Source organism: Panthera tigris, chromosome A2 (genome assembly GCF_018350195.1).
Source record: "Panthera tigris isolate Pti1 chromosome A2, P.tigris_Pti1_mat1.1, whole genome shotgun sequence".
In the NCBI taxonomy this organism is placed as follows: domain Eukaryota; kingdom Metazoa; phylum Chordata; class Mammalia; order Carnivora; family Felidae; genus Panthera; species Panthera tigris.
In genome coordinates, this window is record NC_056661.1 from 128,329,976 (window position 1) to 128,355,811 (window position 25,836).

A 25,836-nucleotide genomic window follows, 5' to 3' on the forward strand; every position below is an offset into this window, starting at 1 on the left:
TCATTCAATAGTTTGCCTTTTTATTTTGTTGATACTTTTCTTTGCTGTGAAGTATGTTTACATTAATGTGATCCTGCTTCCCCCCCCCCGCCCCCCCCACTTTTGCTGCCTTTGCTTTTGGTGCCAATTCCAAAATACATCACCAACACTGACATCATGGAGCTTATTGCCTATGTTTTCCTCTAGTTTTATAATTTCAGGTCAATTCTTTAATTTATTTTGAGTTAATTTTTGTGTATGGTATAAGATAGTGGTCCAGTTTACTTCTCTTGCATGTGGCTATCCGGTTTTTCCAACACCATTTTTTGAAGAGTCTGTCCTTACCTTGTTTTATGTTCTTGATTCCTCTGTCATAAAGTAATTGACTGTAGAGGTGTATGCCTATTTCTGGGCTCTCTGTTCTGTTCCACTAATCTATGTGTCTCTTTTTATGCCAGTACTATACTAGTTATGAAATACAAGTTGGGGAATAGACAGAAATAGAATTGATCAGGACAATGAAGATACAACAAAAGATTTTAAGCAGATCTACTTTTAAAAACATTAATTTGGGGGCTTATGGGTTGTTCAGTCGGTTAAACCTCTGACTCTTGATTTCTGCTGGGCTCATGATCTCATGGTGGGAGAGAGCAAGCCCCTTGTTGGGCTCCGGCTGCACTGACAGTGTGGAGCCTGCTTGGGATGCTCTTTCTCCCTCTCTCTCTATCCTTCTCCTTCTTGCAAGTTCTCTCTCTCCCTCAAAAAAATTAAAGTTTTTACCAACCTTGGTACATAAGTACTCATTGATGTTTGCTGAATGAGCTATTAAAATGCTAATGAAGTATTATTAGTAACATACACTGTTACTATGTGTATGGTTTTCTGTTTCTCTTTGCATTCCAGACCAAGGAAGTTTGCATCTACATTTGCAAGAGTAAATATAGACTTGTATATAGGAATTTACTTCCTTATCTATGCAATTTACAGGATCTATTATGCTAATATTACTCCACGCTGCAATTGGTGATTTCAGTATCATAAAGTCTGAAAATCACTGGGGGACTAATAAAACTTGGTTGACCTGGAGTAACCACTTTCCATTTCACTCAGAAAATTTTACCAAATAGTGACTAAATACTGCTAGACAGGTTTATTCATCAATGTGAAGGGGCATGAGATCACTCAGCAGTTTTGGATTTAAAAGGGCCAATAAGAAAGGTTTACTTGTATTGATAGAATTAGTTCTCCATTACTTTAATTCCTTGCTTCCAAGAAAAAGATAATACATTCCTCATTAATGGAGGTATAGGTTAAATGATAAATACCCAAAACAGTACCTGAGCAAATCAGTATTTTATTTTTACATCACAGTTTACTGTTCTTCCTAACTGGTGGTCAGTGTATTGTAAATACTGTCAATCATGATATAATTCCCATCACTACATGTTTCATCTTAAGAATAAATGACATTACTCAATTACTTTCATCCAATATTAATTTTCATATTCTTTCACCAGCAAGCACCAAAATTAAAACTCAGCAATCAATGGGATAAGTATACATAACAAAGATTCTCAAATTTATTCCCAAATTAAGACATGGGAATAAGATTTTCATATTCCCAAAGGTCTGTATTTTTTTGGCATTAAACAATAGGGTATTACAATTAAACACAAAATCAGTTGATATTTAATACTGTTTAAAACTCTTTAATAATATGGATCATCTCATTTGAAACAAGCTTTGCCCTTTTGAAGGCTCATCCATTACTTTTCCTGTGATTGGTGGTGTTGGCCTCCCAATGTCAGCAGCTGAGGGAGACCCATGCCATCATTCTGCTTCCCTCTGAACTAGTAAACGCTCTGGAGGAAGAACAGATTCCAGTTTCTGCCAGCGCTCTGGAGGCCACAAGATATGTGTAGCATGGGCATGCAGAAGTCCTAGGGAAACCTGAACCCATGAGAGACACAAAGAACATAAGAAAAAAATTACTTAGATGATTAAAAATAGTAAACATTTAGATGGTACTTTTCTAGGTGTAATGTACGGAAGTATTGATAGAAAGCCTTTAATCCTCACGAATCATTTTAGGTAGGTATTACCCCCGTTTTGCACATGAGAAAACAAAATTAAGGTTGGTTAAAGAGCTTACCAAAAGTGCTATAGCTACCACGGGGTGGAGGCTGGCTTCTTGGCTGAGCCATCCAACTCCAGAGTCTACATGCAACCTTAAACACACTCCTCCCTAACCACCTTGCATACACCCAGGAAACATAAATCTGGTTTGCATTCTCAGAATCTCCTATATAATTGCCACTATTTCAGAGGGACTCCTATATAAATGCCACTACTGGCTGAGCAGCAGAAATTAGATCTTGGAAACTACAGGGAGCAAGATGGAACTAGTGCTCACAGAGGGAGGTGGAAAACCAAGGGAAAGCCAGCAATGGAGGATAGGAAGCGGGAAAAAGAATCAAGTATAAAGATCATGACAGAGGGCAAAGAAACCCCATCAGCAGAGATGTGCCAGGATTAAAGTGGAGGTAACTAGAGGGAAGCCGTCTTGGAGGACTGAAGGCTGAGCCCTTAAAGACAGCTTAGGTTTCCATAGGGACATGAGCTTCAGTGAGCAGAAGAGTGGGGCAAACCTGTCTAAAATGCAGATCCAGGTTCTATTTTCACAGATCACCCTTCAACAAAGCAGAAGCAGGGTCTAGAAATCTGTATCTTTTGTTGTGGATGCCATTTTTGTTATTAGATAATATTTAATAGCATTTAAAAGTTTATAAAATACTTACATTCAGCACATTATCTATTTAGTGCTAGCTGCAAACCAAATACTATGGGCCCACTTTTTATTTTCAAACGTTTTCCTATAAATTGAAGCTCCATAGAGATTAGCATACAAGACTGCTTTCATTGAAGTTCTATTTCCTAGCATCTGCATTCAGGAAAACATGTTGCACAGAGACTCAAAGAACTGGATGTCAAGTGAGAGATTCTAAAAAGGTAACTAGAAATACATTTTTTTAAAAAAAGAAGAAAAAAAACCCTTCACAACTTGGAATACAAACAAAATAAGCCCAAAGTCTATGAAGAAGCCCCGAGAGCCCAATAAAGGAATATTACTCTGAAAATCAAACCTGCAGAAAATTTGAAAATGTGGTAGAAAAAAAAAAATTCACCCAAATCCACCATTTACATTTTGTTGTATTTGTTCCCTTCTCTTTGTATGTGTACCTGTGTACATATTTTTTGAACCATTTGAAAGTTGCTGACATTCTGAATTTATTCCTAATTTTCCACATGTATCTCCTCAGAACTAAGACTCTTTACTACATAAACATAATACATTCTATGTAATATATAATGATACAATATTGCTTACAACAATCAAAATTTGCCAACTGTTGCAATAATGTCTTTTATAGCTATTTTTTAAGTTCTTAATCAAGGGTCCAGAATTACATCATAATTGTCATGATTTTGGTTTGGGCCTGTTGCCTTGTAAAATATCCTACATTTAGAATTGCTCGACTTTTCCCTTCCTGAATAGATTCAAGTTAAATGTTCTTGGCAAGAACACAATGTACTTGATAGTCTATTCTTTCCATTCTGTCATGTCAGAAGGCACAAAATATCTGTTTGTCCTATTGTTGTGACATGAATGAAGTTGGATAATTTGATTAATGTGATATTGACCAGCTTTCTCCACTATAAACAAACTGTTTTCCTTTTGTCATGAATAACTAAGCTGTGGGATGATATTTTGAAATATTTCACTATCTTGCATCAAAATTTTATCCAATCATTTCACTGTCTCTGAAAGAAGCTGGTTTTTCAATCATCTGATAGTTTTAACATCCATGGCTGATCCTCCCTGAATCAGTTATTACATTGATGATTACACTAGTGAGTTTCCTAATTTATTATTCCTTTTATATTTAATAGCTTTCATTTTTCTCTAAAGTGCTTCTCCTTCTAATCCTAAATTCTTTTAATATCAAATATTTTTAATTTCAAAATATGTTATGAGATTTTGGTTTAATGCTCCAATGTCCTCAGAGCAGTGGGGAGGTTCTTGATCAATGATGGACATATCTCCATCAGTCTCTGAGCACTTCCTTTTTGGTACCACTGAATGCTGTAGCCTTACTCGTACTTGATAGTGGTTCAGCCTGATATTGGACATCTCATTAAAGAGGCTTGGTTTTACCAAGGAATACTATTTAGAAACCAAAACCTGCTACTATAGGTACTTATTGCTCTGAGGGTGTCAACATTCAAAGCCATTTCATAGGATAAACATTAAAAAAATACAAAACCCTAGGGCTTTCCCTCAACTTTCCCCATTCTATATTTCTATCTCCTTTCTTCCAGAGTGAGCACTCAGATTTCCAACAACTACCAGTTTAGTAAAATCAAGGTTTCTTTGAAATTATTTTAATCCTTAAAATCTCATGTTAAGGGTATATTTATTGGAATTTGTCCTTTTTTTTTCCCTCCACAGTGTAGATTTCCTTCTATTTGTATTCAATTTTAGTGTGCTTTTGATATCCTTTTGGACTCAGTATTTTTTTTTTGAATATTTAAACATTTGCATGGTTCAGAAGTCAAAATTATTCTTAAAAGGTGAGGTAGGCAGAATGCCCCCCAACACACAGTTACTCTGTAAGGATTACCATATCCTAATGGACTTAAAGTTGCTGATCAGTTGACCTTAAGATAACAAGACTATTCTATAACATGATTATATTTGGGTTCATGGGATAAGAATCCTTAAATGTAGGTAAGCTAGGCAGAAGGGTCAGATTTAGACAGAGATGTTGTACTGCTTGATTTTGAAGATGGAGAAAAGGGCCATGAGCCAAGGAATGCAGGTGGCCTCTAGAAACTAGCAAGGAAACAGATTATCCCCTATAGCTGTCAGAATAAATGTAGCCATGCTGATACCTTGATTTTAGCCCAGTGAGATCCATATTGGACTCATGACCTCCAGAACTGTGAAATAAATTTGTATTTGTGGTAATCTATTATATTAGCTATGGGAAACTGATACAAAAACAATATACACAAATTAAATTCTCATCCACCACTGCACCTCTATAGATTAACTATTTTCATCAGTTTTTGTTGTTGTTTCTTTTTTGGAAAAAAGAAACATTCTCTTATTTCCCCCTTTTTTTCTCATACCAAAGGTAGAACACTACACATTCCCTTTTGTAACATCCTAGAAACCATTTCCTAACATTTCATAGAAAGGGAGCATATGGTTTTTACAACCCTACCCCATCCTCTTAGTGATTCTGATTAACTTCATTGGGAACCTAGGATCTGAATTTTCCACTTAGCATCACACCCAGAAAAAGTGAACTTGACCAATTTTAAAGAATCCCTTGAATATATTCTGAAACATGCTAAGTAACCATTCCAAACATGTTAACTGCCAGGAACCTCAATCTAAATGGTCTGTCATAGTAAAGTTTTTATCTATTTTTGTTCATGTCTGGGCTCAGTGGAGCTATAGGACAGCTGGTCTCCATCCTCTGCACAATAACCCTTTTTAGATTTGATAGCTGCTACTCAGTTGTTCCTCAAACCTTTATTTGCGATTCCAAGTTGTTTTAACTTTTTTTTTTCCTATGGTTGAGTTGCCAGTCTTTTAACTTTGCAGAACCCTTGCCAATATATTTGCTTGCTTTCTTGGTGACTGGATTTTTTTTAAAATCAACATTCATTTTACTAAAACCTAGAATTCTTTTATTCTAAACATTTATTAGGTATACTACTCACTTTCTGAAAAAAATTTCATCTTTAGAATTATGAATGTGAAAATTCTCATAGATGTAGAATATTAGTATGGTTTAAAAGTATTGGATGGAATGTAATATTTAAGTGTTTCTTTAAGAAAGACTAAGGTACAGAGAATGCCTATATACTCTCTTAGCAGTCTTATCACAGATCTTTATTTTTTTATTGATATGCATACAGACATGCAAAGGGTACAGTGAATGCAGGACAGAAAAAATCCAGAAATAAAGGAACTATTTAAAATTAAAAGCTATACTTGAAATAAACCAGCTTTCATTTCCATACATACCATACTAGGCAGGGTCCTCCAGAGAAACAGAACTAATAGGATGTGTGTATATAGAGAAATGTTTATTTTAAGGATTTAACTCATGTAATTGTGGAGGCTTGGTGCTTTGAAAATCTAATGTGGAAAGGCCAGAAGGCAGAAGACTCAGGAAAGAGCTGCAGTTTAAGCCCAAAGGCAGTAGTCTCCAGGCAAATCCCTTATTGCTTGGGGGTAGTCAGGCTTTTGTTCTAAGCAGGCCTTCAGCTGATTGAACAAAGCCCACCCACCTATTGGAGAACAATCAGCTTTACTCAAAGTCCTCTAATCTAAATGTAAAACTCATCCCAAAAACACTCTTACAGAAACAACTAAAGAGCTGGGCACCATGGCCCAGCTAAAGTGACACACAAAGTTAACCATCACACCTAACAAATATAATCCTCCTCCCTGTAGCTTACTCAGTGTTACCCTCAGTTCTTACTACACACAGGTCAGTGTTCTGAATGACTCAGTCATTCTGATGCATTTATTTCCACAATAACTGTGTGATGCAGGTTCCATGATGGTCTCCATAGTAGAGGAAACCTAGGTACAGCAATAGGTTCTTTTGAGCCAAGACTGAAGTACTTGCCCCCTGGCTCTTGAACCTCTATATCAAGATCTATCCATGTAATTTATTTTCCAAATGAGACACTTTGTCAAATTTTAAATTAAGTCAGGATAATAGTAAAATGGGGGTGTCCTGGACAAATCAAGATTGGGTCAACTTAATTATACTGCTTTTGAGTTTTGTTAAGGTCCCACATACTTTCCCAAAACACCTAGATTGATCATAATGGAAATGCTTGTCACAAACTGAATTATTTTTCTCAAAACTCATAGGTTGAAACCCTAATCCCCAGCACCTCAGAATATGAGTATTTGGTGATAGTTACCTCTTTAAAGGTTCTAAGTTAAAATGAGGCCATTAAGGCGACTCTAATCCAATTGGGCTGGAATGGTTGTTAGATGAGGACATTAAGACACACAATCAATAGGGGTGCATGTGGGGACACAGCAAAAAGTTGGCCATTTGCAAGACAATGAGAGAAGCCTCCCAACAACCAAAACTTTCTGACAGTTGCCCTTGGATTTCTTGTCTTCAGAACTGTGAGAAATTTTCTGTTGTTCAAGCCATGCAGTCTATGATATTTGATTATGGCAGCCCAACACTAATACAGACATGAATAAACAGGAATACTGTGCTCGAAGCTAGTTCCATAGCATGTGCCAATAATCACTCAGAATAGGGAATCAAACAGGTTGAAGACAAAAAAAAAAAAGGTTTTTTTTTCCTGTTATTAAAAAGAGAGATGCTTAAGCATGCAAAGGCATACCTAGTTTTATTAAGCTTTGCAGCAACCCTGTGGTGAGTAAGTCTATCAGTGCCATTTTCCAACAGGATTTGCTCATTTGTGTCTATGTCATATTTTGATAATGCATACATTATTTCTTAATTTTTTTATATTTGTTATGGTGATCTGTGATATTTAATGTTACTACTGTAATTGCTTTGGGGCTCCACAAGTTGCGCCTTTTTAAGACAGCAAACAATTGATAAATGTGTGTTGTGACTGCTTCACTGGCTGGCTGTTCCCCCATCACTTTACCTCTCCTCAAACCTCTCTGTTCCCTGAGACACAACACTATCAAAATTAGGCCAATTAATAACCCCAAATGGCTTCTAAGTGTACAAGTAAAATGAAGAGTCACAGGTCTCTTACTTGGAATCAAAACTATAAATAATTACACTTAGGAAGCATGTCAACAGCCAAAATAGGCCAAAGCTAAGCCTCTTGTGCCAAACAGCCAAGTTGTGAATGAAAAAAGAAAGTTCTTCAAAGAAATTAAAAAGCTACTCCAGTGAACACACAAATGATAAATAAGTGGTAGCCTTACTGCTGATGTGGAGGAAGTTTTAGTGGTCTGGATAAAAGATCAAACCAGCCACAACATTCTTTTAAACAAACACCTAATCCAGACTAAGGCCCTAACTCTTCCCAATTCTATGAAGGCAGAGAGGAAAGGAAGCTGCCGAAGATATGTTTGATCTAGCAGAAATTGGTTTATGAGGTTTAAGGATAGAAGCCATGTCCATAACAAAAAACTACAAGGTAAAGCAGCAAGTTATCCAGAATATCTAAGATAACTAATGAAGGTGGCTATATTAGTGAACAGATTTTTAAAGTAGATTCAATAGCCTTTTATTGGAAGGAGATGCTAACTAGGGTTTTCATAGCTAGAGAGGAGAAGTCAATGTCTGGCCCCAAAGAACAGGCTCTCTCTCTTGTCAGGGGATAATGCAGCTAGTGACTTTAAGTTGAAGCCAATGTTCATTTACTATTCCAAAAATGCTAGAACCCTTAAAGATTATGCTAAATTTATTCTACCTGTGCTCTATAAATGGAAAAACAAAGCCAGGATGACAGTACATCTGTTTACAATGTGGTTCACTGAATATTGTAAGCCCTCTATGGAGACCTACTGCTTAAAAGAGAAAATCCTTTCAAAATATTGCTGACAATGCACCTGGTCATCAAAGAGCTCTGATGGAAATGTACAATGAGATTAATGTTTTCATGCCTGCTAACACAACATCTATTCTGCAGCCCAGGCATCAAAGACACGTTTGGACTGTCAAGGCTTATTCTTTAATAAGTCTTATTCTTTAAGACGATAGCTGCCACAAACACTGGTATCACTGATATATATGAGCAAAGTCAACTGAAAACCTTCTGGAAAGTATTCACCATCCTAGATGTCATTAAGAACACTTAGGATTCATGGAAAGGGGCCAAAATATCAATATTCACAGGAATTTGGAAGAAGTTGATTCTAACCCTCATGGATGACTTTGAAGGGCTGAAGACTTCAGTGGAGAAAGTAGCTACAGATGTAGAGGAAATAGCAAGAAAACTTGAATTTGAAGTGGAACATGAAAAAGTGACTGCATTGTTGCTATCTCATGATAAAACCTTAATGGATGAGGAGGTGCTCATCATTTTATGAATGAGAACAAAACATGGTTTCTTGAAATAGACTGCACTTCTGGTGGAGATTCTGTGAAAACTGTTGAAATGACAACAAAGGACTTAGAATATTACAGAAGCTTAGTTGATAAAGCAGCAACAGGGTTGGAGAGGATTGACTCCAGTTTTGAAAATGCATCAAATAGTATCACATGCTACAGAGAAATTGTTCATGAAAAGCAGATTTATGCAACAACTTTCACTGTTGTCTTATTTTAAGAAATTGCCACAGTCATCCCCCCCTCCAGCAACCATCAACACTGAGGCAAGACGGTCTACACACACACACACACACACACACACAAAGACTTTTTGAAAGCTCAGTGGATTAGTCTTCTTTAGAATATATTTTTTAATTAAGGCATGTAGACTTTTTAGGCAATATTACAAATTTAATGGACTACAGTATAGTATAAATATAACCTTTATATGCACTGAAAAACTAAAAAATTCATTTACCATGCCTTGGTGTAGTATTCACTTTATTGTAGTGATCTAGAACAGACCCTATAATACTCCAAGGTATGACTAAAATTTTTTCAATAGGTTTTGTTACTTTGACCAACCAACCTAATATTTTACTGGGACTTAACTCTACCCTATGCTGTTTTGTGTCCCATGTGTAGCTATGTCTCCTTTTCAATGGATTTACAACATTTTTAGGCATAAGAAATCCACTTTTACAGTAAATTTTTGAACACAACAGAAACTTATTAAATTATTAGAAATCCTAAGCAGATCATTGTTTTTTTACTGTCTGCTTAATGAGAAATTTGCCCATCCACATATATTAATAGGCCTCTTACAATAACTGTTGCCCATAGATTTAGAATCAATGATCTAGAATGATCTATTTTAATTGTGCATCCTACCAGTAAAAAATATTGGAGAACTGACCTCCATATTTACACATTTAAAAATTATATATAATAAAAATTATTACAATTAGTACTAACAGTCCATAAAACCAAATGTTAGTAAAACTCAAACTCTTGTTTTTTAGTTCAGGAGTACTAATTTTTTGTTTTTGTATCCAGGGGATCATTATACACACCCCTTGTCTATTCCTGCTCCCCTCTTTAGAGATCTCTGCTCTAGGAAACACCGAAAATACTAGCTGAAAATTGATCAGCACTATCAGTCAACTAGTTTGTTTTGTCCACACAATGCCAAAGAAGCACATGGACTGAATTGCCTGCCTTTGATTGAATTGGCTCCATGGAGAAGTTATGTTGGCATGTCGTAGACAAAACCTTCATGAGCCCAGCCTTTTCTTCAGGTGCCAAAGGCACAGGTGTGCATTATTTTGGTTCTCTCCACCCCCTATTCATAGACCATCAGTCTACAGAGCACTCTTCCCGTTCCTGGCTTCAGGATACCCTCTTCTCTTGAAGGAAGAGCTTGAAAGGATAAGATAAGGACAAGCAAAAGCATAAGAGTCCACAGGTAGGATAGAAAGGGAAACATAGGAGAGGAAGAAGATGATGACTGTTAATGGAAGCAAAGACTTTTTAAAAAAGCCATTCAGAACTAGAGCCAGGGTCAGAAATGGACCAGGATGAAAAATGTGATGAAGCACAAAATTTCATTTGATTAAAATATTTTCTTAAGAAAAAACCCACATTTTATATAATCACTACTAGCAAATAAAGTCAGTCTTTGATGAATTTACTTAGCAGTATAAGAGAGAAAAATCTCCACATAAACAAGGCAGCAGTCACATGATATTCATTCTGAATTATTAAATTACCTACAATTCTGAAGGTCAAATCAAACTGAAACAACACTGGAACTTGGAAGAACACTGTTTAAATGAATTGTCGATTTCCCAGAGCTTAAAGAAGTCAGCTTTCCACTCTGTCGTCCAAAATCCTTTATACCCACATCTTTCCAAACTTACCTACATGATTTCTCAGTATGCAAGTTCTACTCTGAGGGCCTCCATGGTATACCCAACTCCACATATCATGCCCACCTTCCTGCTTCTGATGGCTTCTGTACTCAGTTTGTAATCCTCTTCCTCATATCCCTGGGACCTTCCTATAAAACCCAGTGTAGCCTAACTTTTCCATGGAGCCCTTCCAGCCACCGCAATTCTCAACCATTTGTTCCTTTTTAAGGAACTGAGGCCTGGTGATGGTCTACCCAATATCAGGTTCTTAAAAAAGAAAAGAAAGGGACTTTGGGGGAAAATGGCAGAGTAGAAGGAGCCTCAGATCACCTCCTCCTATGGATGCAACTAGATAACACCCGTATCAGTGTAAATTACCCAGGAAAAGACCTGAGGCTGGCAGAAAAGACTCTCCACAGCAAAATGTGGAGAAGAGGCCATATCAAAGAGGGTAGGAAGAGCAGGGATATGGTTGGGATCTAAATGGACTTGCAGGGACTGTCACCAGGAGGGAGGGACACCTCAGGCATGGAGGGAGGAAAGAAAGAGACCCTCACAACAGGCATGGGGAAACCTCACCCAGAAGATGGATTCCCGTAACATTTGGCTTTGAAAACCAGAGGGGTCAAATTTCATGTGTTCTTACAGTAAGCGAGGCTTAACACCCGGAACTTTCAAACTCAGCAGGCTCTGCTCTGGGAGAGCAGGGAAGGCTAGAGGAAACTGAGTCCGTGCCTTTAAAGAGCACAACAAAGTGCTCTGCAGAGATACAGCATAGAAAGAGCAGTTTGAAAAATGGCTGGGGTATAAAAGAGGGAAATTTGTTTACTTATCTTAGGGCATGTGCTGGAAGGGGAGGGATCCTTGGGAGATTTCTCAGGAAAGAAAAGTGCTGGCAGAAGCCATTTCATTCCCCCACCCCCAGCTTAGACATGCAGCCTATAGAAACCAGGGCCAACACTTACTACCTAGCTTGCTAACAGTGTACCCACACACCTCCATCCTCATGCTTCGACTACTCCACCCCTTCCAACCCTTCCTGCCTTGGTTTGGGGCAGCTGTAGGTTCCCTCTTGCAGAATGCAAACTGTAAGAGAAGAGAGCAAGAGAAGAAAGGAACAGAGAACTACCGCAACAACCGTAAACCAAGTAACAAAATGGGAGTAAGTACATACCTGTCAATAATTAGTTTGAATGTAAGTGGACTAAAAACTCAATTCAAAAGACACAGGTTGATGCAATAGAAAAAACAAAAAACAAGATCCATATATACACTGCCTACAGGAAACTCATTTCAGACCTGAAGAAGCATGCAAATTCAGGGGCACCTGTGCGGCTCAGTCAGTTGAGCAGCCAACTTTGGCTCAAGTCATGATCTCACACTTCAACAGTTCATGAGTTGAAGCCCCGGCATCGGGCTCTCTGCTGGCACCACAAGCCCGCTTCAGATCCTCTCTCTGCCTCTCCCCACTTGTGCGCATGCTCTGTCTCAAAAATAAACATTTAAAACAAAAAAGAAACACACAAATTCAAAGTGAAGGAATGAAAAGCATTTATCATGCAAATGGAAGTGAAATAAAATGGGAGTAGCAATACTTACATCATACAAAATAGACTTTAAAACAGACTGTAATGAGACAAAGTACACTATATAATCATAAAAGGAGCAATCCAGTAAGAAGTTATAACAACTGTAAATATTTATGCACCCAACATGAAAGAAACAAAATATATAAAGTAGCTAACAACAAACATAAAGCACCTAATAATAGTAATACAATAATAGGGGACTGTAACACCCCACTTACATCAATGGATAGATCATCCAAAAGGAAAACTAACAAGGGAACAGTGGCTTTGAATGACATACTCAACCAGATGGATCTAACAGATATATTCAGAATATTCCATCCTGAAAGAGCAGAATAAACATTTTTTTTCTGGAGACCGTTCCCTGTGCACTTGAATAGATCACATAGTAGGCCACAAAACAAGTCTCAACAAATTTAAAAAGATTAACGTCATATCATGAGTCTTTTCTGACCAAAATGCTATGAAATTTGACATCAAACAAAAGAAAAAATCTATTTAGACTATAGATACAAGAAGGTTAAATAATATACTACTAAACAATGAATAGGTCAACCAAGAAATCAAAGAGGAAATAAAAAAGTACATGGAGATAGGTGAAAATGAAAACAAGATTCTAAAATCTTTGGATTGCAGCAAAAGCTGTTCTCACAGGGAAGTTTATACCAATTCAGACCCACCTCAAGAAGTAAGAAAAATCTCAGAAAACAACCTTACACCTGAAGGAGCTAGAAAAGAAAAAACTAATCCCAAACCAGCAGAAGTAAGAAAATAATAAAGATGAGAGCATATATTAAAAGAAAATAGAGAAAGGACTCAAACAAATCACAAATTAAAGAGGAGAAATAACCAAAATATGAAAGATTATAAAAGATAATTAAAAATTATATGCCAACAAATTGGACAATCTAAAAGAAATGGATATATTCTTCAAAACATAAACTCCAAAAACTGGAGCAGGAAGAAATAAAAAATTTGAACAGACTGACTACCAGTAATGAAATTAAATCAGTAATCAAAAAGCTCCCAGGAAACAAATCCAGGACAAGAGAGCGTCACAGGTGAATTCTACCAAACATTTAAAGAAGAGTTAATACCTATTCTTAAACTATTCCAAATAGAAGAGAAAGGAAACCTTCCACATTCATTCTAGGAGGCCAGCTTTCTCCCTGATACCAAAACTAGATAATGATACTACAAGAAAGGACAACTATAGGCCATTATCTATGATGAACATAGATGCAAAAATCCTCAACAAAAGACTAACTGAATCCAACATACATTTCAAAAGTCATTCACCACAGTCAATTGGGATTTATATCTGGGATACAAGGGTGGTTCAGTATTTGCAAATCAGTCAACATGATACATGTGTCAACAAGAGAAAGGATAAAAAAAATATGATTGTTTTCATAGGTAGAGAAAAGAATTTGACAAAGTACATTGATTCATGATTAAAACCCTCAACAAAGTAGGTATACAGGGAATATATATCTCAATATAATAAGGTACATATATGAAAAACCCACAGTGAACACCATACTCAGTGGTAAAAAAAACTCAGAACTTTTCCCCTAAGATCAGGAATAAGACAAGGTCAACTCCCACCATTTTTATTTATTTAATACAACACTAGAAGTAGTAGCCACAACAATCAGACAAGAAAAAGAAATAGAAGGCATCCAAATGGCCAAAAAAGAAGTAAAACTGTCACTGTTTGCAGATGATATGAAACTAGATACAGGAAACCCAAAAGACTCCACCCAAAAACTACTAGAACTGATAAATGAATTCAGTAAAGAATTCAAAATCAATATACAGAAGTCAGTTACATTCCTTCCTATACACTAATAATGAAGCAGCAGAAAGATAAAACAATCTCCTCTACAATTGCACCAAAAATAATAAAATACCTAGGAATAAGCATAACCAAGGAGATGAAAGACCTGTACTCTGAAAACTATAAAACACAGAGGAAAGAAATTGAAAACAAAACAAAAAAATGGAAAGATATTCCATGCTCATGGAATGAAAGAATACTGTTAAAATGTCTATAATACCCAAAACAATCTACAGATTTACTACAATTCCTATCAAAATACCAAAATAATTTTTTCAGAACTAGAACTAAAGACCTTGAATAGCCAAAGCAATCTTTAAAGACACTACCAAAACTGGAGGTATTACAATCCCAGATTTCAAGATACACTACAAGGGTCTAATAAGCAAAACAGTATGATACTGGCACAAAAATAGACACACAGATCAACAGAAGAGAATAGAGAGCCTAGAAATGAACCCATGATTATATGGTCAATTAATCTTTGACAAAGGAGGCAAGAACATGCAATAGGAAAAAGTCCCTTCAACAAATGGTGCTGGGAAAAGTGGACAGCTAAATGTAAATGATTGAAACTTGATCACTTTCTTACACCATAGACAAAAACAGAATCAAAATGGATTAAGGACCTGAATGTGAGACCTGAGACCATAAAAATCCTGAAGAGAGCACAGGCTCTAATTTCTTTGGCATTGGCTGTAGTAACATTTTTCTAGATATATCTTCTGAGTCAAGGGAAACAAAAAACAAACTATTGGGGTTACATTAAAATTAAAAGCTTTTGGGGCACCTAGGTGGCTCAGTCAGTTGAGTATCTGACTTCAGCTCAGGTTATGATCTCACGGTTTGTGGGTTCAAGCCCCGCTTGGGCTCTGTGCCGACAGCTCAGAGCCTGGAGCCTACTTTGGATTCTGTGTCTCCTTCTGTCTGCCCTTTCCCCACTTGTGCTCTCTCAAAAACAAATATTTAATTTTTTTTTTTAAATAAAAGCTTCTGCACAGCAAAGAAAACAATCAACAAAACCAAGACAATCTACTGAATGGGAGAAGATATTTACTAATGGCATAGACCATAAAGGGTTAGTATCCAGAGTATATAAAAAACTTATACAAGTCAACACCCCCAAAACAAATAGTCCAATTCAAAAATGGGCAGAAGAAATATCCATTTGTCCAGAGAACATAACAGATTGCTAACAGACACATAAACATCACTAATCATCAGGTACATGCAAATTAAAACCACAGTGAGCTATCACCTCACACCTGCCAGAATCAAATCAAAACCACCAGAAACAAGTGTTGGTGAGGATGTGAAGAAAAAATGAATTCTTGTGCATTGTCCATGGAAATGAAAACTAGTGCAGCCACTGTGGAAAACAGCATGGATATTTCCTAAAAGATCAAAAGTAGATCTACCCTATGATCCATGAATTTCATTACTGGGTATTACCCAAAGAGTATAAAAACCCTATTTCAAAAAGATATATGCACCCCTATGTTTATTGCAGCATTATTTACAATAGCCAAATTATGGAGGCAGCCCAAGTGTCCATTGATAGATGAATTGATAAAGAAGACATTTATATATATATATGGAATATTACTCAGCCATAAAAAAGAATGATATCTTGCCATTTGCAACCACATGGATGAATCTGGAAAGTATAATGCTAAGTGAAATAAGTCAGAGAAAGACAAATATATCATTTCACTCATATATGGAATTTAAGAAACAAAACAAAAAAAGAGGGAAACAAAAAAAACACTCAACTTGAGAATAAACTGATGGTTAACAGAGGGGGGGTTGGGGGGATGGGTGAAATATGTGAAAAGGATTAAGAGTACACTTATAGTGATGAACACTGAGTAATGTATACAAATGTTGAATCACTATATTGTACACTTGAAACTAATGTAATGCTGTCAAGTATATTTGAATTGAAATTCTAAAAAATCTCTAGGCATAGTGTTGACCATGTAATATATTATACGACTTGGGAAACTTTAGAGTGAAGAAGGCTATTAATAATTATGCTGGGTCAACAGGCATACATATGTCTCCAGGACACATGGTCATCCCCTTCTTTTGAGACAGGGAACACTTAATGACTATAGTTATATCCAAAATGTTTCAGATAGACATTCTCTTATTCCTTATATTAAACTTGCGGAATAGGCATTATTTTCATTTGCAGAAAAGAATACTTGGGCTTAGAAATAGTAAGCCTTATGCTGAAAGTTATGAGTTTAGTATATGATAGAACCAGGATTTGAAAAAGGTGTGGTTAAAAATTCATGCTGCTCCTCCCTGTAATGTCCTGCTTCTCTTATGATATTATTTAATAATTATGTTTCCATGTCTATAGCAATAGTTGGCCAACTTTTTCTATAATAGCCAGAGGTAACTTGTTTAGGCTTACAGACTATACAGTCTTTGTTCCAAGTATTCAACTGTCATTGGTTTGTAGCACAGAGCAGCTACAGGCAATATAGAAGTGACTCTAAGATTTGTTATAACAAAATTTTACTTACAAAAGTAAAAAACAAAAAAGCACCAAGCTGAATTTCATCCAAAGGCCATAGTTTGCCAGTTCCTGGTCTATAATCTAGATTCTATAATATTTCTGACAGCAGAGCCTATATCTTACCTTTTCTATATTAGAAATTAGCATAATATCTTGGACAAGATCATGAAATACTTGTCAGCAGTAAATATCTGTTGAATGAGTGAATGTTGAGTAAAGAAAGCTTAAATCTGGAAATGCTATATTTTATTATCTGGACATCAAGGAAACTCCCTAACCTACCTAAAGAGAGACATCCAAAGTTTTTCAGAAAACAGTAGGAAGTGACAGGAGAGCTTCATAGATGATGTGCCACAACAGACTGACCATAAACTAGTGCTACCAAAAAACTGGGGTATGGTTCTTTCAGTCTCAAAAAATTATTTTCAAGATACAGTATGTAATTTAAAACACATACATGTAATGCCTAGACTTAAATTTTACAACCTATTTACTGCATTGTATGAATTTTTTGAATATATTATACAGGCAAAGAAAATTGGTTTGGATTGCATCTGGTGACCACCATTTACTTCCAAACCAAGTTAATGATATTAGGGAGGAGAGAAACTTATAAATGATTCCCAAACCCCTGGGATGAGTCCCACTGGTGATTTGGGTAATAGACCACCATTCTTGCTATTTGTCCTCCTCCACACATAAAAATTTTCTTGAATACAACATCACCATCAATCTTCTCACGGTGGTATCCAGGTGACACTTCTCCGTGCTGCACTGACAGATGTGTCAACTCTTTCTGGATTTGGGTAACACAAAGAAAGATGTTGTCTTAACTGCTATGGAGACCAGCGATGTGAGTGGCACATAAAGAGCAGGTGACTGCAGAGAAACACGGGACTTCACTCACAGCCTCTGCTTTGGTACTGTGCATTCAACACGATGCCGCAAATGGAGAGTGTAGACCAGAGTACCATGCCCTGGTTATCAATCCCAAAGGAATAGGGCACCATGAACCAGTTAATTAATCCCATGGAGGGACTCCAATTGCATGATAGCTTAAATTATCACAATACTAATCACTCGGAATAGAAGTCCATCACTTCACCGACTGTTTCTTGGTATCAGAGTCACCAAAGAAAACTCAATGCAGTCAGGTACTGGATGTAACAACCCTTTACTCAGAGAAGAAACAGAGTGAGATCAATAGTGGGTGTCCATAGTACTCTGCTCCACAGAAAGGGATGTCCTGACATTGCAGAGATTTGCCTTTTTGACCCCACTCTCTGTAGTCACCATTTTTGTGAATGTCAACACTGGACATCAACAGCAACATTACTAAAGGCATGTCTTTGAAACAACCTAAAAGACAAAGGTGGGGTGGAGAAGGGCATGGTGTGAAAAGAGCAGAATATAATTCCTTTACCAGATAGCATAGAAGTGACCTTTCTTGTAAATACACACAAAAGTAAGTATCATATTCAAAGATAAGCCATTGCAGTTTAAAAAAATGTTATGAAATGGCTATTTTTAAAGACTGAAAGATAGAAATGACACTACCTACTTTATTTTTAAACACGTTATTAACAAATACGGATTTGTCAAGGGTCATAAAGAGAATAGTACTGGCCTGTCATCCACATACATTTCTAAGATTCTTATCCGTGCCATATTGAATAGGTAAACATAAGCCCTCTAAACAAAACATGTGTATAGACTGCTCCCTTTCTAAAGTAATCACTGACTTGGATCTACTCAAAGACAAATAACAGCAAAGCTTTGGTTGTTTAAGTGAATAAAGAACATGGGGGTCTGCCAAAGAATTGTGCAGAACACAAAAGGAGGCTCTAGAAAAGAGAAGAAATAGGTTAAAGCTGAGGAGAAACAGCAAAGGCACAGAGGCAGTGGTGGCACACTTCCTTCACCCCTTCTTGTAGGGACTCTGGTAGCAATGCCGGTTATGAGAACATGTAACCATCCAGAAAAACCCAGCACTATTCTCTCCCTCCTCCCTGAACTGACAAGAGTAAGGGTTCTTGTACCCAGGAATACTTCCCTGAGATGAGAAGGCCTTCCTTCCTGAAGATGTAACACTGGACCACAATATCTTATTGCAATTCCAAAAGTCAAAGAGCTCCCCCTAAAATCATGTTTTATTTATTTATTTATTTTTTTGGTAACTCTCTGGTAGCAAAACCTGACCTGACCTAAACAGTTATAAAATTCTAGTCTTTATTTATTTCATGCTGTGTGCCTATTCATAATTTTTAAGTGGCCATTTTAATTGAAAAAAAAATTTGTTTGAATATAGTTAACACACAGCGTTACACTAGTTTCAGGTATACAACACAGTGATTCAAGTTCTCTCTATATTATGCTATGCTCACAAGTGTAGCTACCATCTGTTACCATACAATGCTACTACAGTATCATTGACTATATTCCCTATGCTGTACCTGTTATTCCCATGACTTATTCATTCCATAACTGGAAACTTGTATCTCCCACTCCCTTTCACCCATTTTGCCTACCCCCCACTTGCCTCCCCTCTGGCAACCATCAGTTTGTTCTCTGTCTTTATAGGGATGCTTCTGTTATTTGTTTGCATTCATTTATTTTGTTTTATAGAGTCCACATATGAGTGAATTCCTATGCTATTTGTCTTTCTCAGCGTGACATATTTCACTTAGCATAATACCCTATAGGTCCATCCAGTTTTTACAAATGTCAAGATCTCACTCATCCTTTTTATGGCTGCATAAACTTCTACTGTATGTACACACACACACACACACACACACACACACTACATCCTCTTTACCAATGGACACTTGGGTTGCTTCCTTGTTTTGGCTATTTTAAATAATTCTGCAGTCCAGAAATAAACCCACACTCATATCATCAATTAATCTATGATAAAGCAGTAAAGAATATACAATGGGGATAAAACAAGTCTCTTCAACAAATGATGGGAAAATGGTACAGTTACATGCAAAAGAGTAAAACTGGACCACTTTCTAGCACCATACACAAAAATAAAGTCAAAAAGGATTAAAGACGTAAATGTGAGACCTGAAACCATAAAAATGCTAGAAGAGAACACAGTAGTAATTTCTTTTTGTTCATGGCCTGTAGCAACATTTTTCTAGGTATGTCTCCTAAGGCAAGGGAAAACAAGCAAAAATAAACTGTTGCGACTACATCAAAATAAAAGGCTTTTGTACAGTGAAGGAAACCATCAACAAAACTAAAAAACAACCTATTGATTGGGAGTTGATATTTACACAGGATATATCTGATAAGGGCTTAATATCCAAAATATATAAAGAACTTGTACAACTCAACACACACACAAACAATTTGATTTAAAAATGGGCAGACGACCTGAATAGATATTTTTCCAAAAAGACATACAGACAGCAAACAGACCCATGAAAAGATGTTCAACATCACGCATCATCAGGGAAAGGCAAATCAAAACCACAATGAGATATTGCCTTATACCTATCAGAATGACTAAAATCAAAAAGAGAAGAAACAAATGTTGGTGAGAATGTGAAGAAAAAGGAACTCTCATACACTGTTGGTGGCAATGTAAATTGGTATAGTCACTGTGGAAAACAGAGGTGCCTTAAAAAATTCAAAATAGAGGGGCGCCTGGGTGGCTCAGTCGGTTAAGCGTCCGACTTTGGCTCAGGTCATGATCTCACAGTCTGTGAGTTCGAGCCCCGCGTCGGGCTCTGGGCTGACAGCTCAGAGCCTGGAGCCTGCTTCAGATTCTGTGTCTCCCTCTCTCTCTGACCCTCCCCATTCATGCTCTGTCTCTCTCTGTCTCAAAAATAAATAAACATTAAAAAAATTAAAAAAATTAAAAATAGAAACACTGTATGATCCCACAATTCCACTCTTGGTATGTACCCAAAGAAAATTAAAACACGAATTCAGAAAGATATATGCACCCCTATGCCTATTACAACTTTACAATAGCCTCTTCGTTTTTGCTGCACAATTAATGTGTTTGATTATAGAAACTTCCCAGACTATGCTGCAAGTATTGTTACATATGGCATAGACATTGTTTATAGACACTGTTTATAGACACTGATACCACCTTTCCAACATCTGAAAAGTCTGAATTCTGAAATACATCTGCCTTTCAAGATTTGAGATACAATACTAATATCTTTAAATATCTCCAAAGGTGAATATTTGAAAAGGAGAATAAAGGTAATCAGAGTTATGGGCTTAGTTCTGAGCAGGACAGGCACCCTGATAGATGCTGGAAATACACACAATAAAGATGATTTCTGTCCCCTAGGATCTCATGATCTGGTGGGAAGGATGGATGTTTCAATAAACCATACCTGACATGGTAGACATACAAAGGAGCCAAGTACCCCAAGCAGAGTACTCTGGCCAACACTTAGGAAAGCTCCACTGAGTGGGTGCATTTGGACTGATTCTAAAAGATACTAAATTTCCCTCTCCTGAGGGAAGATTTTCACTTAAGACAATCCTTTGTCATATTTTTATCTAGAACATTCTCCAAGTCCTCCTTGCCCTCCACTGAATTTCAAATTGAGACAACCCAATATTTTTCAATGAAAAAGTAAAAGCCATATGCCTTACAAAAGATTCAAAACGAGATTCTCTCATTTAAACTCCTCATTCTAGGACAAGTGTTTTCCCTCATTACCAACAATTTTAACTTTAATCATTTCAAAGCAATTTTCCTGTTCAAGCCTTAGCTTTAATCAGAATGCATTTTCAGGTCACTTCATGGCCTCTTCATGATTCTCTCTAGATAACTACAGAATCATGCATAATCATTCTAGTTCCCCCAAGACCCCTTCAGTAAGTAGTTAGTTCAACATTTTATGCAAAAATAGATACAAAACAGGCCTCTAGGGATATGTTCAGCTAATTTTCATGAATTAATTTCCCAAGATTAATGTTTATGCACTACTCTCTTTACCACATAATCAAATCACTGGAGTTGAAGTGGTCTAACTCCTTATTTTGCAGCTTGATTAAGCAGGTGATGAAATACTTGAATATCATTTGGATAGTTAGCAACTCATAGTATCCACAATAATCCACAGGAGATGGATGGCATTACTGATATTTCATTGTTTACTTGTGCACTCTCTAGTAGCTGATGTTCCACCCACATGCTAGTTTTATGTAGGAGATAAAACAGTTCATATAAATACATGAGGGAAGAGGTGTGGAAGTCTTTATTGTTGTTGACATTGTCTTAAACCATATTTGTATCAAGTGGGAAGGCAGCCAAAGGGATAGACTAGTTTGCCATGGGTAAGAGGATTTGGAACAACAAGGTAAACAGATACCCATTCCCAGGCCTGCTCCAATGGTGGATGCAGCCACCCATAGCCAATGGGTATGGTGGAATGCATACCCATTCCCAGGCCTGCTCCATGGTGGATACCACCATGGTTCTGTTCACTGGGTGGCTAGTATCCATCTCTCCCCATTTCCTACCTCTCTTTTATTCTCTCTTTCAAAGAGAATGTGAGGAGCTTTACAAAATAAACAACCAGGAACAAAAGAAGATAAGTAAGTGACTGCTATTAGGGGGAAGGCAGTTGCTGTGGAAAGCCCCACACTTGGTTCTTGGCTATCTGAGAGTCAATGTGAAGAGGAGAACAAGCTAACTCACACAGCTCTTATAGGACAAGAGGAAAGTTTTTCCCTGATTAAATTTCTGCAAACTTTACTCACATCAGGTCTGTGACAGGATACTCTAAGTATCATAATGGACAGTGTCACTGCAGTAGCTTCCCCCAGGGACCTTACAGGATTCACCTTACAGGAAACTGGGTGAATGTTATTCTGCAAGGGACTAAGGCAATGCAATCTTGTATGTCATCTCAGGATCTAATTTATTCCAATGATAGGAACTTCTATTATCTAGAAGCTTCGATACATAGCATGCCTTTTAAATAATCTTTTCTAAATATTATGTCCTCAATTGTGGTTTTTTTTTTCTACAGGATCTATTCTGGGCTCAGCCAATTGGATGCCCTCATGTGGAACTCTGAAGTGATGGAGGGAGTGATGCAGAGACACAGAAACATCAGAGTTACTGGCAGAGGGATGAATGCCAGGAAGTATCCAGTGACAGCAACTGCCAAACTCATCACCCTGCTCCTGTGTAAACATAGGGACAGCTTATGTTGAAAACTAGTTTTCCTCCCATCCATTCAGTGGACTATTCAATATCCTTCCAATAACATCTTTTCTGCTTAAATGAGGATGAAAAAAAGGAAGTCAGGATGGCTTTGTGATTTGGTATCTTCTGCATGGTAAGCTACCATGATAATACTGGTGAAGGAATGTTGATAAGGATATTTGGAATTAAAGTCTAATTCCTAATTCCACAGGTGAGGAAATCAAGGCTCAGAAATATTGCCTACAAGTACCCAGTTAGTTAGGGTGGGATGCAAATCCTAGCCCTGACTCCTAGTTCCAAGCCCTTTTCAACACACCTGTCAGTGAAATGAGGTGTAGAGTCCTGGAAATTGTAAAGGTTGGCAAGGGGCCCTGCATCAGTGCTTCCTAAAACTGCTTTTATCCCAGGGAAAAGTGAGACCTTTCATTTTCTGCAGAGAAAAGCAAACATTGCCCATTAAGGCTTGTACCCATCCATGCCACTCTGTTTGGGAACTGTTGCTGATACGTAGCAGCAGGACATGTTAGGAGCCACTGGGCTGTAAGGAACACTTGTTGACAGTGACAAGAAAGCTGGTGCTTATTACAGCAATGCAGTTATGTCATTGTGTATAAAAGAGCTTGAAAAATGAAGAAATGTGGCAAGATTCTAAAGTATATTCCTATTACTCAATACAACAGATATATAAAAGCCTACTGTGTACAAAGCATAGGACATGGAATTTAAATCTACCAAGATGGATGAGCCACAGACTCTGGCCTTGAGGAGTTTATAACTTAAGAGGAAAAGGCAGTTGTCACAAGCTTGATCCATGGGATGTGTCTGGCAGAAGTGGAGGTTGCAGAAGATGAGTGTAATCTGGAAATATAGGCCAGTGAAGGATTAGGAAAGAGACTGTTCAAAAATCGAACAGGGGTGCCACCTCTGACTGCAATCTAAGGAAAGAAAAGGCAAGAGCAGAGAGCAAGAGAACAGTCAGGAGATTTTTTACAAGAGGGCTGACAAGAGATATGATCATGTCAAGAGGAAGAGGAAAGAAAGGCTACTTTGAGAATGAAATTGCAATTTCATAGCACAGTAGACACAGCCCTTCATAAATGTACCTCTGCTTTATCTCTTGGCACTTAATGTGTACCTGGATCTTTCTTAACACCTCTTTAAAAAGGCCTTCCTCTCTCACATCTCTGTATCTTTGCACATACTACTTTCTCCTACTTTCTGAAAGGCTTTCTTCTGCTCTTTACCTACATCAATCTCCTTCATCTAACTTTCATGTCACTTTCTCCAGGATGCGGAAGGCTTCCACTTTTTCCTCCCAGCCTTGGCAACCGGTACTTAGTTAATGGCAACTAATAATTATCATACTGTCCATTGATAATCTATTTTGTTATGTTTCTTTTACTAGGTATGAGCTTTTTGAAGTGGCACTGTCTCGTGTTCTAAATCCATGGCATGAAAACAGAAATAAGCTTAAAATATATGGATTATAGAAGTGAAACGAGACACAATGTGGATTCAGATCGGATATGATTTGGCAACTGATTGGACGTGGGGGCTGAGAAAAGAAGGGATCGTGGAGCTGACTGCTTTCTCCCCTGCCTGGAAAGATAGTAATTCCTTCAATAGCAGAGGGATCATGGCAGAAGGAGCAGATTCGAGAAACAATGAGTTCACTTTTGTATTATTCAATCTGAGATTGCTATTGAATGTCACAGGGACACATCCTGCGTGCAATTGACAAGTCTCTGTGAGAGTTCAGCCAAGTGTGTGAAGCAGAACATAGAGATCTAGGAATCATCATCAGGCTGTACTTGTGGGAATTAAAGTGCTCTCCTAGAGAAGAATTAGAAAGTAAAAGTGCTCAGGACAGACACCTGAGGGAATGCAGCAATTCAAAGATAATGCTAGAAGGCTATCAGCTGATATGTAAAAATAAACTTCCTTGAGCAGTAACACATGTACCCCTAGACCAGAGCTTGTGAGATTTCGGTGCAGTTAGAGTCCTATGCTCAGCTGTAAAAAGGTGAGCATTGCTATTAGGCATGAGAGAACAGAGCAAAGCTTAGGAGAGGAAATAGTTGTAAATCACCTTTAAAACTGCAGCTCTTAGTTCTCCTTCCTGAGCCTAGAGAACCTATAGAGATACAGACAAAACCTATTACAATTTCTATATTCCAAATTGATATTTGCTCAATTAAGTAATTCTAAATTGTATCTTTTTTCTTTACATTTATGCATCTATGCCTGGGAAAAGGTTGATAACTTCAACAGCCTAAGGAAAATTTAACAGAGACAAATTAATTTTTTCCAGTGCAAAGTTACAAATTATCTAGAGATTATCCACTGCTATGGATTATACATGACTTGACTCCACTGACTCAGATAATTGAACGCTGATGCTAATTAGCAAAATTTTTTTATAAAACAATTTTGACAGTGCAGTAAGCTGATATTTACTACTAAAACTCCCGATGCTTTATAAATCCATGGGTAATATTAAATTGTCAGGTCCTCAACCTGAAGAGTGAGGAGGGCTTAGGCCTTATGGTCACACTGCTGGGTAGAACACTTATTGCCCTATGGAGAGTAAGAGAGGCTTGGCTAATGATGAATGTTCAACAGATTTGGCACTCTTGTCCTCATGCATGCCATGTGCCACCCTCCCACTGTTAG

At 37.3% G+C, this 25,836-nt stretch overlaps 1 protein-coding gene across 1 annotated transcript in view; it reads right to left on the bottom strand.

Moving 5' to 3' along the window:
• Nucleotides 1-1,672: 1,672 nt before the first annotated feature.
• IMMP2L (inner mitochondrial membrane peptidase subunit 2) overlaps nt 1,673-25,836 on the bottom strand; it is an 881,848-nt gene continuing 857,684 nt past the window's right edge. Inside the window, exon 11 of the mRNA XM_042970147.1 lies at nt 1,673-1,929. Coding sequence (XP_042826081.1) covers nt 1,810-1,929 — 120 coding nt within the window. The 3' untranslated portion in view covers nt 1,673-1,809. The remainder of the gene's footprint in view (nt 1,930-25,836) is intronic.